At 40.8% G+C, this 15,609-nt stretch overlaps 1 protein-coding gene across 6 annotated transcripts in view; it reads right to left on the bottom strand.

Annotated features, from left to right (window-relative positions):
* The window catches only part of DCAF6 (DDB1 and CUL4 associated factor 6), a 92,069-nt gene that overhangs the window by 9,080 nt on the left and 67,380 nt on the right, over positions 1–15,609 (bottom strand). For 4 of the 6 annotated variants that reach the window (XM_061355062.1, XM_061355064.1, XM_061355066.1 and 1 more), the window contains 2 exons: positions 12,796–12,837; positions 2,025–2,163 (listed from right to left, as the gene is read on the bottom strand). In XM_061355062.1, coding sequence (XP_061211046.1) covers positions 2,025–2,163; positions 12,796–12,837 — 181 coding nt within the window. The remainder of the gene's footprint in view (positions 1–2,024; positions 2,164–12,795; positions 12,838–15,609) is intronic. The other 2 variants (XM_061355063.1, XM_061355068.1) reach the window with 1 other exon arrangement.

Raw genomic sequence — 15,609 nt, 5'->3', positions numbered from 1 at the left:
AACACGAATAGGTGACTTCCTTCACTAATGACTACAATCTTCCTCAGAAATAATGCACCACGGAAATAAACAGATTTGAAACTACATTTTATTTTTTTAAATTTTGTTTTCAAAGTCATATACACACTCACTTCTACTATATGCATACACCATTTATCCCGTTTATATATTACACAAACATGCTCTATTGAAGAAAAGTTTCTTCAAAGTCAACATTTTAAAAGGGAGATTTGAGGTAAGCGGAGTAGAGGAAGAATGGTGTATATATGAAAGGAAGTAAGACTAAGATTGGAGGGAATAATAGTGAGGAAGAGACAAACAACTGAACACACATGGCAAAAGACGAGCTCTGAAGAAAAATGAAGTTTGGGCTCGCAAAAGCATTTTTTACCTCCAAGAGAAACAGGAAATATCACTCCCCATCATTCCCCACTAATAACACACTCCTTGCTGCCACACTCACAGGTCTGGATCATGAAAACCCAGTAACACTCAGGACTCTAATGACATCATTTGAGTGGTTAAATGTCAGGAATCTGTGTGATGAACAGGAAAACATTCCAAACCTGCCAGTGGTGCAAGGAAACATCAATGCATGCTACTTAGTTTTTCCTTTCTGACAATTTAAGAATGACACTTTAAATATGCTTATTTAAAAAATTGTAAGAGTGCAAAATTAACTTCTCAAAAGTAAAGAAGTAACAGAATTAATCAATTTGTCTGCAGTACCTTAATTCACTCTCCATATCTGTATGCATTAAAATAGTTCATGTAATTCACAATTTATCCCTGGGCTGTTTAGGTGTGTATGAGACAACACCTCTCTAAGCTGTCTCCTTCACAAATTTAAAAGAGAAATACTGTCAGGCCTTGCCTTGCAGGAGAGGGCATCAATCAAAAGGAAGTTTGTCACCACGGAAACCAACAGGCAAAAATTCATTGTCTTTCATTGTGTGCGTTCCTTGTCATAGGCGCTCATGTGAAACAAAGGCAAAAACACTAGCCCACATCTCAAAGAAACCAAACAACAAAATCAGTGACATAATCTGTGTAACAACACATATGCAGATGCAGGCTGAATTAAGACCACTTGGGCAAGCTTAGTCTTAATATCTCTTAACTACAAGGTGCTTCATACTATGACTTCTAAACTAATGCGGTTCTGAATAATTAAAATTTCTCAAATACGGTGCAAACCTCTGTCATTAATAAAAGTTTATTCTAAGTCTGTTGCTTATGTAGACTGAAATAGGCATTTACTGAAGCATTCTCCTCAGTGTCATCAAAACCATTCAAGCAAACTCTAGAAAACAGCTTTTGCAGGTAGAGGGACTACTCCTTGAACATCTGCAAAATAATACACCTGCTGCTTCTACAAAATACCACCTAGTACTCAGAACTAATACTAGAACTACATCTTCAAAATACTGTAAAAAGTGAAAAAAGAAATGGCAAGGAAAACAGCATTTGCTTCTCATGCACCATAGCTTTACAAACACAGTAAAATACAGCATTTTGTATGAAAATGAGTATCTAGTAGTTAGATTATGATTTAGTGACTAGCACTATTTCCTTTTTTTATAATTCAGAGATGTCAAGGCTTTTAAAAACTGTGATTTAATCCTCACTTTGCCTTCGATGCTGTTCAAAACCATTATTTAATCTTTAATGTTAAAGAGCTCATAAGGCAAAGTGAGGATTAAATCATAATTCTGAAGGCAGGCACATTTTATACCACTGAAGACAACAGGCAAAATGAAAAAGAGGTTCAAGAAAAATACCAGTTTTCAAAGGAAATTAAGGGGAGAGAGTCTTAAACCCAAGGAAACTTAAATGCCTAGCATGGTGACACATGAGTCACAGTAATTTTAGTTTTCATTTAGTGCAAGCTGTGTGGCTTCCAACTGAATATAAAAGAAAAAAGTGCTTGTGATACATTACAGCATCCTTTTTGGCAAGCATGTGGCAGCTACATTGATTCAGACCATAAAATCTCCAGAGTTCCCAAAACAAAGAGTTTGTACCATTGTTCGGGAGTTCCGATGACCTTTATAAACCATCTTTATTAAAGGACGTCTAATATTCAGTGTTTCCAGTTCTTCCATTTCTTTTCTCTCTTTCCTTCTCCTGAAGAGTTCCTGAATGCGAGCAACAGCAGATCGTCTAAAAATTGCAGACAGAGAACACTACTGAGAGTCCATCTCTAAACACTGAAATGGGCTATCAAGAAAGACTTTAACATAATAATTAGGCACTCAAACACATAAGTTTGGAACAGACATCAACATTATCCCAAATGTAAAATTACAGACTAACTTTTTCCATCCTGGCTTAGAACAAGAATAGCATGCAAGACGGGTATGTCAAGTGATGCTAGATTTTATTACCCCTCTGAAGAACAAACTTCAGCTATTGGCAAAATTCACATGCTATTTTATTCTTCAGTGCAGGAGGTATCCTCCAACCATAATGAGGTAACAAAATTTTGAAGCAAAAAATCTATGCCAAAACAGAAGTTTTATAAATTTAAAGTTATTAAGGATCTAGTGTACCTTCCAGTGTGATTTGGTTTTTCCCCAAAATTTTGTTAAATGTATTCCTGTTCACTATTTCTATATGACAAGACTCAAGATTTAGACAGCTTTAAAAAAGTTCTAAGGCAAGAGATGATTTGAGCTCAAGTATGGTAGCAACTATCCTATACATTAGCAGTGAGGGATACAACTGAAGATTTCCCAGCACAACAATCTAAAAATAGCTAAATTGTCTGTTTAGTTTTGTGAATGTTTAATTCCAGGAATCTACTTTTTTAATTATCTATGAAAAGACCTTGGTGCCAAATATTTACTGTTTAGCTATTAAGTTTGCAGATCCCCCCGAACTCCAACTGTAACCAAACTATCACATCCCAGCACCTGCACCTCTTTTATTCTTTTATTCCATGTCAGGGTTGCATAGAGATCCTGAACACAGTCCAAGGGGAGTGTCACTCTCAAGAAGGAGCAGGTACAAGTATTAGCAGGATGCAAGGATACAAACTTACAGGAATTTATATGATCCTGAAAAGTAAACTGAGCCAGAACTGAATAGATGTGCAACCTCAGTACACTGCTACCAGAAAGCTAGTAAACTGAGTTTGTCCACAAGTAATGTGGTACGGTGTTTTAGCCACTGATCCTGGGGACTCTTGCAGTAAGTCCTCTTTCCCAGAAAAAAACCCCACCACATCCATTTCATAACTAATTCTCCCAGCCAGTGTTCTGCTTATATTTTTGTTTCATTTTTGTCATAGGAGAAAGTTGGACCAAAAAATATTCAGGTAAAGTGTTATCCTACAGCTAGGCAGAGAAGGAAAATTAATGCAAATAAGGAGTCATTAATATATATTTTAAAAACCCAAAAAAGCAAAAACCAAACCAACCACAAACTGTCACACTGAGAGAAATCATCTAATACAGGTAAGCTTTTAAAAGATATTTTAATACTTATTTTTTTATAGAAACTAGAAAAGATTTGTAAGCAGTAGCTAATAGATCCACTTAACTGTGGACTACTTATAACACATAAAAAAATAGACTATTACTACTTCCTTTGTGAGAGTTTTCTGTCCCTTAAAATCTATGCAATCTTCTAGTTCCTCCTTTTTATGCTACACTAAATATGATGTACTTGTTAGTTAGACCTTATAATATATGGAGTCTCAACTTTATTTTTCAACAGATTTAAGAAGATTCTTCACAAGAGGGGGAAAAACCCAAGCCCATATTCTTGATCTGCTGTGCTTTAAGGATCACATAATTATTCTCCTCTTCAGTTTACTTCTATGTGAAGGAAACATAGCACACAAACTTTAAACAATTATTTGTACATTTTGAACTTGCTTTTAGAGAGCAAGTTTTTGCACTTGCTCTTAGAAAAGATGGTTTGTGTGAGAAAGTAAAAGCAAGAAGCATGCGATACGAACTATTCTCCTACCAACCCCATCAGTGATCACACAGCTTTAGGAACAACACATACAGCTCTTCAGCACAGTTAAGATCTTTTGACCCTTTTGGTTTCAGAGCATGCCTGCTAGCCTTACACTTATCTGTGACTGCTATTTGTATTTTCAGTGTATTAATGCACATTAAATACACAATAAAATACGTGCAGTGAAGAAGCCAAGAAGTTAAACATCATTAGGATTGACAAAGCAGTAGACTTGTCTAGCTCTTTCAGAAGAGTTACTTGCTAGATGGTAGTAATAAATATTGGGATTAGAAGATCGCATTAAAGTAACTAATCGGTAGCCCAATGTAGTTTCTGGCATAATTTTTCATCTAAGTATCTCTAGTAAAATTAATCTCCTTTAAAACCCCTTAGGCTCCAATACAGGTATTCAAAAACCCCTCAGCAGTGAGAATCATGCATTTTTAAATAAAAGTATAAGCACAAAGCAACTTCTAGTAAAAACTATCTACTGAGTAAACTCAGCTGTGAATTTAAAATCCTGATTTGGGGTCTTATTTTAAAAGGCATGAAGAGATTTATATTTAGTTACCTTGTAAAGTCAATGATTACCTTCAACAGGAGAATGGAGCCAAACACACATATAACTGATATGTTATCACATAACTGTGAAACTATTCTGAGGCACACTGCTAAAGGCAGGAACCTGGCAGAGGCAAGTCTTCTCCAGAAAATACAAATATAAGCCAAATCTAATGACATTTCAAAACAAAGAACATTACAGGAAAAAGGATCCTCTCTGAGAATTACAACTTTTCTGTAGCTACAAATTTTCTATGCTTTTTTTTTAAGTCACTCAAAAAAAAAAAAAAAGGCAACCCAAAAAACCCCCACAACAGTTAAGAAATCCAACATATTTGGTTTTGTGGCTTTTTAGTTTTCATTTGTATTTATGATAAGCAATTGCTGTCTTTGCCAACATAATCTTAGATAGTAGACTAATCACCTGAAGCATCAGGTAGATACTGCACACCAGGCAGTCTGTACTGTTCCAAAGTCCAGCCTAAGTTAAGCCTGACTGTGAGCTGCTGCTTCCTTTCCAAACTGCATACTCTTCCAAGCATGGAATGCCAAATAATGAAATGTATGCATTCCTCAGGCAACTCCACCAATTGGTATAGTTGCATTATGTATTCATACATAATGAAATGTTTAAGTTAAGCCTTAGATAAATGGAATAGGGATTTACAAGTGATGCCATTATATTAATTCAACTAAACACAGGTTCAAAAAACTCCAACAAAACAAACAACCCCACAAAATCCCTGTGATGCAGGCTGATCCACAGCTATGTATTGTAGAGAGTGTCCTGGATTCAGCAGTAGCAGTCATTTTTCTCCTTCTTAGCAGCTGGTGCAGTGCTGTGGTTTTGACTTTTGGCCTGAGAACACCGCTGATAACACCGATGTTTTTAGTTGCTTCTAAGTAATGTTTACCCTGACCAAGAACTTTGTGCGTCTCATAATCTGCCAGGGCAGAGGGGACAGCAGGAACAAGCAGAGACAGGACACCTGACCCAAACTAGCCTAAGAAGTATTCCATACCACAGCATGTCGTGCCCAGGATGCAGAACTGAGGATGTTACCCGGAAGGGCTAGATCACTGCTCAGTCAGGCTGGGGATCCGTTGGCAGGTGGTGAGTGGTTGTATTCTCTTCCCTTATTATTTTCCTTATCATTATTATTATTGGAGCTAGCCTAGCTAGAGCCGCAGCCGGCACGCTACAGCGACCGCCATCTTCTACCGAGATCAGGAAAATCAGAGGGGATAGAGCGGAGCCACCGCGATTCCCCACATTAGCCAACACTTCCGGACTCCCGAAGTTCCAGCAGCCCTTGCGAAAGAGCGGCTGACGTGGCGGGGGGCGTTCCCACGGCTAACGGCGACCACTCCCCTGCCCCTTGACTTGAAAAAGCCTTTGAGAGGGCAGCGACGGGTCGCTGCCCAGTAGGTGCAGGAAGGAACAGGTAGGTCGTTGTGCTGACCAGTATGGTCGCCTCCAGAAAGAGAGCTACTAGTAAGAGGGCTGTAGCAACGCAGACAGAGACCCCGGCCCTAACCGTGGCTGTTCAGGTCTCTGGATGCAGGGAGTGCCAGAGCCTGCTGCTGCCGGGGGAGGGAGGACAGCATTCCACCTGTGTGAGGTGTGAGCAGGTGGATGATTTGCTTAGCTTGGTGGCTGAACTTAAGGAGGAGGTTGAGAGGCTGAGGAGCATCAGGGAGTGTGAAAGGGAGATCGACTGCTGGAGTAACTCCTTGGCTGGCCAGTTGGTACGGCTCCAGGGAGATACCCCCCCAAAGAGGATGGACCCCCTGCCCTCTCAGACAGAGGGGGATGGCCTGAGACAGCCCCTGCCATGTAGCTGTCGCCCAGAGGTAGGGGACCAAAAAGATGAGGAGGGTTGGAAGCGAGTTCCGGTTCGGCGTCGTGGGCAGCCCTCGTCCCTTCCTGCCCCGCTTCCCCAGGTGTCCCTCTGTAATAGGTTTGAGGCCCTGGATCTGGAAGGAGAGGTAGGTGAGGATGTGGTGCAAGGCCCGCCTACAAGGCCACATAGGAAAAAGCAGTTGACTTCGCACCTCAAGACTGCCTCTGGTAAGAAAGAAAGAAGGGTCATTGTAGTGGGTGATTCCATTCTGAAAGGAACAGAGGGCCCGATATGCAGAGTTGACCCTCATCATAGGGAAGTGTGTAGTCTGCCTGGAGCCCGGATCAGGGATATCACCAGGGTGCTCCCCAACCTGGTGCGCCCGACAGACTACTACCCGCTGCTGGTCTTCCAGACGGGTGAAGGGGAACTTGCTTCCCGCACTCTGAGGGAGATGAAGAAAGACTACAGGGCCTTGGGGCGGATGGTGAAAGACTCTGGGGCTCAAGTGATCTTCTCTTCGCTCCTTCCATCTTCTGTTGATGATGTGGGACTGAATGGGAAAATGCAGTCCATAAACGATTGGCTTCGAGGCTGGTGCTCCAGGCAGGGCTTTGGATTCTTTGATAACGGCTGGTTTTATAGGGCACCGGCCTGGACGTTGGCATGTGGGAAAGGTTTATCGCACAGAGGTAAAAGGATGCTGGGGCACGAATTAGCAGGGCTCATTTGGAGAGCTTTAAACTAGATTTGAAGGGGGATGGGGTTGTAGCTGGGCTTGCCACAGTGGGACAGCGCTCCGGAACTGATGAAGACTGGGAGGCCTCCTGTAATCCTAGGGTGAGATCGGTGTGCTCAGCTCGCTCCCTGAAATGTCTGTACGCCAATGCGCGCAGCATGGGAAATAAGCAGGAGGAGCTGGAAACCTGTGTTAAGTCGGGAGATTATGATCTGGTGGCAATTACAGAGACGTGGTGGGACAGCTCACATGACTGGAATATAGTCATGGAGGGCTATGTCCTTTTCAGGAAAGACAGGCCAGCCAGGCGGGGTGGTGGGGTTGCTCTTTACGTGCGAGAGCAGCTACAATGCGTTGAGTTCTGTCTGGGGACAGATGATGAGCGAGTCGAGAGTCTGTGGGTGAGAATTAAGGGGCAGGCTGGCAGGGGTGATACTGTTGTGGGGGTCTGTTACAGGCCACCGGATCAGGGTGAGGAAGTTGACGAGGCCTTCTACAGGCAGCTGACAGCGGCCTCACGGTCACAGGCCGTGGTCGTCGTGGGGGATTTTAACTTCCCTGATGTTTGCTGGAAGGACTACTCGGCAACCCAGCCGCAGTCCAGGAGGTTCCTCCAGTGTATGGATGATAACTTCCTCATGCAAATGGTGGATGAGCCAACCAGGAGAGGTGCGCTGCTGGATCTCATCCTCACTAACAAGGAGGGTCTGGTTGAAGGAGTGAAGGTTGAGGGCTGCCTTGGTTGCAGCGACCACGAGATGGTAGAATTCAGGATCTTGTCTGGTAGGGTCAGTAGAATAGCAAGTAGAATCGCAACCCTGGACTTTAGCAGGGCAAACTTTGGCCTCTTCAAGCGATTGCTAGGGGAAATCCAGTGGGCTAGGCTGCTTGAAGGGAAAGGGGCCCAGGATAGTTGGTTGACGTTCAAGGACTGCTTTTTCCGAGCTCAAGATCGGAGCATCCCGACACGTAGGAAGTCGAGGAAGAGGGTCAGGAGACCTGCGTGGTTAAATAGGGAATTGCTCGGTATGCTCAAGTGGAAGAGGAGAGTTTACAGGTCATGGAAGGAAGGGCTGGCCACTTGGGAAGAATATAAGGCTGCTGCTAGAGGATGTAGGAAAGCTGCTAGGATGGCTAAGGCCTGCTTGGAATTAAAGCTGGCGAGAGGGGTCAAGGACAGCAGAAAGAGCTTTTTCAAATACATGGCAGGTAAAACTAACACCAGAGGCAATGTAGGCCCGCTGATGAACGGGACGGGTGCCCTGGTGACAGAAGATACAGAGATGGCAGAGTTACTGAATGACTTCTTTGTCTCTGTCTACTCTGCTGGAGGCAGTCCTGAAGAGCCCTGTACCGCTGAGACCCCGGATGAAGATAGGTCAACGGAGCAGTCTGCCTTAGTTGATGAGGAATGGGTTAAAGACCAGTTGAGCAATCTGGATATCCATAAATCCATGGGTCCAGATGGGATGCACCCGCGGGTGCTGAGGGAACTGGCTGAGGTCATAGCTAGACCGCTCTCCATCATCTTTACCAAGTCTTGGGAAACGGGAGAGGTGCCTGAGGACTGGAGGAAAGCAAATGTCACTCCTGTCTTCAAAAAGGGCAAGAAGGAGGACCCGGGTAACTATAGACCAGTTAGCCTCACCTCCATTCCTGGGAAAGTGATGGAACACCTTATCCTTGGTGCCATCTTAAGGCATATCAAGGATAAGAGGGTTATGAGGGGCAGTCAACATGGCTTCACCAAGGGGAAGTCGTGCTTGACCAATCTTGTAGCCTTTTATGAGGAAATAACGCGGTGGATGGATGATGGTAGAGGGGTGGATGTGGTCTACCTCGACTTCAGCAAAGCGTTTGACACGGTCTCCCACAGCATCCTTGCGGCTAAATTGAGGAAGTGTGGTCTGGATGATCGGGTAGTGAGGTGGACTGTGAACTGGCTGAAGGAGAGAAGCCAGAGAGTTGTAGTCTATGGGGCGGAGTCTAGTTGGAGGCCTGTATCTAGTGGAGTGCCTCAGGGGTCGGTACTGGGACCAGTATTATTTAATATATTCATTAACGATTTAGATGAGGGAATTGAGTGTACTATCAGCAAGTTTGCTGATGACACTAAGCTGGGAGGGGTGGCCGACACGCCGGAAGGCTGTGCTGCCATCCAGAGGGACCTGGACAGGCTGGAGAGCTGGGCGGGGAATAACTTGATGAAATATAACAAGGGAAAGTGTAGAGTCCTGCATCTGGGGAGGAACAACCCCAGGTTCCAGTATAGGCTGGGGAACGACCTGTTAGAGAGCAGTGTAGGGGAGAGGGACCTGGGGGTCCTGGTGGACGACAGGGTGACCATGAGCCGACACTGTGCCCTTGTGGCCAAGAAGGCCAATGGCATCCTGGGTTGTATTAGAAGGGGGTTGGTTAGTAGGTCGAGAGAGGTCCTCCTTCCCCTCTACTCTGCCCTGGTGAGACCTCATCTGGAATATTGTGTCCAGTTCTGGGCCCCTCAGTTTAAAAAGGACAGGGACCTGCTGGAGAGAGTCCAGCGCAGGGCAACTAAGATGATTAAGGGAGTGGAGCATCTCCCTTATGAGGAAAGACTGAGGGAGCTTGGTCTCTATAGTTTGGAGAAGAGGAGATTGAGGGGTGACCTTATTAGTGTATATAAATATATAAAGGGGGAGTGTCACGAGGATGGAGCCAGGCTCTTCTCAGTGGCAAACAATGAAAGGACAAGGGTTAATGGATACAAATTGGAGCACAAGAGGTTCCACTTAAACCTGAGAAGAAACTTCTTCTCAGTGAGGGTGATGGAACACTGGAACAGGCTGCCCAGGGAGGTTGTGGAATCTCCTTCTTTGGAGACATTCAAGACCCGCCTGGACACGTTCCTGTGTAACCTTATCTAGGTGTTCCTGCTCCGGCAGGGGGATTGGACTAGATGATCTTTTGAGGTCCCTTCCAATCTCTAACCTACTGTGATACTGTGATTATTGGTGGAAGCAGTAGCAGTTTTGTGTTATACCTTAGTTACTGGACTGTTCTTATCTCAACCCATGGGAGTTACATCTTTCGATTCTCCTCCCCATCCCTCCGGGAGCAGGGTGGGAAGGAAGGGGGGGAGTGAGAGGAAAACTGTGTGGCTGGGCTTAAACCATGACAGAGAAAAATGGAAAAAATGTAAATGTGTAAGATAATTCTTAAAAAAATCATCACATAAGACATTTTCTATATGTTTAGAAATTCTGAAGTGCAATAAGGATTAAAAAAAAAACAACACACTAAAATTAATGCAATTTGTGCTATTAAATATCTAGTTTCTTAAAGCACAGTATGTCATATATTGCCCTTTAAAATTTTTTTTCTGAGAGACAGCACGCTGCAGGCCTCAGTTCCCAAGCTATATTACCCAAAAATTTCTGGCTAACTAGCCCAGCGTGTTTTAAAACAACTATGATCATCTACTAGTTAGAAGAAGGTAAAAATTACTGGTATATTTTCCAATAGAGGGAACACCAAACAACTATCCATCAACTGAATTTGCAAATAATCTACAGGAATTTGGCTACAAATTTTGTTTCACTAAAGGTCCAGATACAGTGGCTGCCGTAAAATTTATCTGATACCCTAGATAACCTTGCTTCTTCCAAACACCATTATTGCAGACCAATCATCTCTTTTGCTGCTGCAAAGCTCAACTGTACTTGCTTCCTTTTACCATCCCTCTGGCTCAGCTCTATACTGAATATTGAGCACAGTATTGATTCCTCCAGAATTAAGTATTTTGTAACTTCTTCCTTTTCCAAATCTACTTACACACAAACATTGTCTCTTTTCGCTAAGTACCAACCTTGGTTCCTTTTTTCTGCTGTTTCAATTAATTCTTTTCTCCCCCTCTTGTTGACCTCATTTGAAATGTTTTCCCCATCCAAAACAACTGCACAGAACCTAAGGCTTATAACTACTAATTTAGAACCTAATTCTCTGATGCCTTATGGTACTTTCTTTGTTGTATGTGTAGAGGAATACACCTGCCAGCTACCACTCTCCTGCCCAAGAATTCCAACCATGTGTTTTAACATGCTGGCTTTCATCACCAAAGTCAAATTCAACTCAGGAAGGTGCCTAATTAATAAGCCGTTGTACTGGTCTTTACCTCAATCGAGTTCCCTCACTATTTTACCTTTCAGATTTACTCCCCATCCCACTTGGGGTGAGTGACTGAGCTGTGTAGGGCACAGCTGCCTGCTGGGGTTAACCCACAGCCGCGATGTTAAAATAGAACTCTTTCCTAAATATCAAAATTTTATAAAATTTCTAATTTTAATTCCAGGCAACCATGTTCCTTTACAAATCTCTGAACCTATGGAAAAGACTTACTGTTGCTGTCAAATTTCAAGCAAAAGATAGCTCAAAACCAAGGACAAAACCATCGTGTTAACAGAATACTGACTCTGCCCTGAAGCCCAAGTTATTTCACCACTAATCATATAAAACATTTACCGTAATGTGCTAAGTCATTTCTGAGCCTTCTGACACAATATTTCAAGTATTCTCAGCTACAAAACATTTTTAAGTTTTCACCTGATATACTGCAGAATGACAGTGAAAATCACAGAAAAATATACTGATAGAAAATTCTATACTTATTGCATCATTTCTTTTTATATTAGATTTATAGCAATATGAAACAGATATTTCCATGGATTGTACTGAACAGCTGAAGAACTCCATAATGAACATTTTTACACAGAAAGAATGAAAGAATGCCCATCATGAAACTTAAAAGCACAGAAAGTACACAGATTCCTGAATGTTTAAGAGAATTGCCAAGTTAAATCCATGTATTCCAATTGCAGCTAAGACTGGACTATAACACAAAGAAAGTTTCTTGGAGGCATTTAAATTATAGGACTTGGCCTAAGTCTTTTATTTAATCAAATCCTGAGCCTTTACCTTTCCAGCCACACAAAGCCAAGATGTTAATTTTCATTATCAGAATTTTTGTGCCATTTCCCTTATATATAGCCTTTGGCATTAAATCATGGTAGCTAGTTTCTCCCTCTCATGGTGTGTGGCTAAACACGATAGCTCAAATTGCCTTACATGTTCTTACAATTAATTCACTCAAGTATTTAAATATGGAATATGAGAGCAAGTGACATTTTAATTTCATTAAAATAATATTATGATTTAGCATGTATCTTGCTAATTATCAATTACAGCTTTAATAATTATGCTCAGTTCCATAACTTTGTTCAGGAAAAAAAATAGAAACAGTCTTTGGTACATATATTCCTGTATTTTTGTCCAGAACTGGGTGTCTTTTACTACATGGCAAAGCAAGTCAGCAGTGGCACATGCAAATATAACACATTATTCAGCAGCTAAATAAAAATAAAAAAAAAGGTACTTGCTTTTCACGAACTACACACTTTTCAAATTGCATTAATTTCTGTGGCACAAAATAAAAAGGTTAATAGGTTGTTAAATATATATGCTGCCATTTCTTTTCAATTTCCATGCAGTACATGCAGCTCCATATAACTCAAGCAATATGCTCTGTAATTCATAGCATTTAAAGTACAGCAATTCTTAAAATGCCAGTTAGATATGAAAACCAAGAACCTGATAAATCCATTATATGGAAATAAAGAGGAGGAGGGGAGAAAGAAAATAATTAATTACCTCATTATTCTATCACCTATCGCTGTTCCTCTGATACTATATCTAGTAAAGGGAACAACAACTGAAGTCATTAAAAAATGCTGGGTATCATGTTTTTAAAAGGTTAGCATCTATTACAAAATGTGCTCTATGTATTCCAACTGAGAAGACTCCTCCTGAGTGTTAGTATATGAGACTATCTTGAATTCAGCAAAACCAGTATTCAGATTACATAACAGTACCCAAAGTTGATCTTAGAAATGCAGTTATTCTTCATAAATCACAGCAGAAGTGGAAGCGGCTGCATAACCATTCCATTTTACATTCAGTCTTCTTTGAAATTTTAACCTAGTAATTTAACATTTGCCAGGCTTAGCCTCTGCTCATAGACCAACTTCTGTCAAAGTCCAAACACAAGTAATTCAATCACTGAAGTAGGAAAACAGCCCTGATTTGTTTTGACTAATTTGTAAAAATTAAGATCGATGCATTAAGAAGAACATACATTTTGCATAGATCCCCCCCCCCCCCCCAGATTACAAAGTATGGTGCTAAGGCAAGTCATGTATCTCTCTTCCAACTAAATTTGCCGGACGTTGTCAATTTTAAAGAAGATATGATATGCTATGTGCATACTTCAGGATTTAAATACCTGCATATCTTCTCGCATTTGTAAAAAAAGGACCTTTTCCTATGGATTCCCAAAAATACCCAGAAGGTTATTTTCTCCACTGAGTATCTAGCTAAACTGCTCGGCTGTACAAAACAGGATTAGTTTTGTTTTTTTGGGTTTTGTTGTTCTTTTTTTAAACTCATTTAGAAATAAACTGCACAGCTCCTTATACATTTTGTTGAAAAGAGCATGTATTGACTAGCCCAATGACAAAAAAATTAAATAACTGTTTAGCTTCTTTCAGTCACTGATCTTCACCATTCCTATAGCGATGCTCAGTGGCTACAGAAATGCTTCAGAAAAGAGTCAGATATCACATTCTCAATTATTTCTTTTGAAGAAATGTCCTCCAGTGTTAAAAATATTTCTAGCTGATTACTAGTCAACATTAGCTGACTTAGCAAATTTATCAACCAAAGGATTGTGCTGTTTTTCCACATTTTGCTGCTACTACTCCAAGTCCTGCTCAAAACAGTAAAGCAGGTGTAAACTTTGTGTTTCTGTTGCATAGTCTTTCCTGACAGTTCACTTTCAGCTTAGTTGGTGAGAAACCATCTATCCTCATTGTGCTTTGAGATTAATAAGCATCCATAAAAATAATTTGTCCCTCATATCTATTCTTAGATTATGTCAGAAAAAAAAAAAAAGAGACTATACTCTCTTGGTTTGAAAACATCAAAAGTTGGATTTGTATCAAAACAAAATTCAAATAATGGAAGCTCTGTAAATAGATTTGCAAAACTGAAAACATTCCATTAAAAAATCTGAAATCTATATCCATCTTACTACAACTAAACTGAGACCAGTGGAGTTGATGCAGCAGGAAATTCTCAATTTATTTAACTGCAGGTACTGTCAACAGAGCTATAAAAAGTGTGTTTAGCCACTTCTTTTCCTTAAGAGGAAGTTTAAGATCATGGTTTCAGAGTAGAGAATCAAAAGCCTATCCTTCCTTTCTCAGTGAAGAAAATTGTACTTTACAGTAGGAAAATGACTCAGAGCTTCCTGTGTATTCATTTCCCCAACTGTGGGGTTTCTCCTCAACATAGACAATAGCTAGTTATTAGGTATATAAAAAACACGACCTAAAGAAACCTAAAATTGGTTATTGATAAAACTAGTAATGCTATATACTGGAAAAGACTTATTAGTCATACAGCTTTTAGCATTCAGTTTCAGAAGGCTACGGCCTACTTTTTATGTCCCACACAAAAATTAAAAGTCAACATTTTTTATCCCACTGCATAAAATACGTTCACAAAAAGTAAGACTGTTGCAGGCTAATCTTATAACCTTCTCCAGAAAGGAAAAGTCCCAAACAAACAAGCCCCACAGCAACTCCACTCCAGATATTCTAGAAAGGGGAAAATCTACTTTATTACTTCTATATTAATGCCGTTAATTATCTTATGGGATGATGTATTGGAAACGAAACTATTAGATAAACTTGAGAAATGAGATCTAGTAAAGGAACTGTTAGGCTACACAATTTACTAAGTGAGAAAAGAGAAAATGTAAGCCTATAGGAAGCATCCTGGTGGAGTTTAGCACCAGTCTTGCAGGCAATTTTGTTTAATATATTGTTAATAGTCTTTGAGAAAAATGTAGGAATGTATTCATGCAGTGCATTGAGGATATAAGGCTGGGTAACTTTATGAATGTAGAGGGCACTGTAGGACCTTGAGAAAAAGAGGTGGGTAGAAATTCAGTAGTATAAAATTGATAGTCATACACTGTTGAGCTTCCTTCTGGTGAAAGATAAGAACACATTAATTAGAAATTACAAAATAAAGAAGACTCCAGTATGCTAACTGATCTTGTGCCTGACCACAAGCCACCACTATAAGAGAGCAAGAGAGGAGAATTATGTAACTACAGTTTACTTGTATCTCACAGAATCTTCTCTTAGACAGTCAATAATACCATTAATCCTAGGCAAGAGCCAAACAGCGCAGTGTGAATAAAATTCTGATTTACCATATTCACAAAAGAAGTGGAACATGGAGGAGAACAGACAGGAATCATCATGATTGAAGAAAAAACACAATTTTTTACTTCTAAGAGTGAGAAAAACTTGGCAATCAGTCTAGTGAGATATAGGCTGAAAATGGACAGGATGAACATCACTGAAATGATATGCACTGGGCATGAAAAAGTATCAA

The sequence above is a fragment of the Neopsephotus bourkii genome, unplaced genomic scaffold (genome assembly GCF_033783945.1).
Source record: "Neopsephotus bourkii isolate Nb327-2 ecotype Australia unplaced genomic scaffold, CSIRO-AGI_Nbou_v1 NB_771, whole genome shotgun sequence".
NCBI lineage: Eukaryota > Metazoa > Chordata > Aves > Psittaciformes > Psittacidae > Neopsephotus > Neopsephotus bourkii.
The sequence above is the reverse complement of the archived record's forward strand: the minus strand, read 5'-3'. Positions and strand labels throughout refer to the sequence as shown.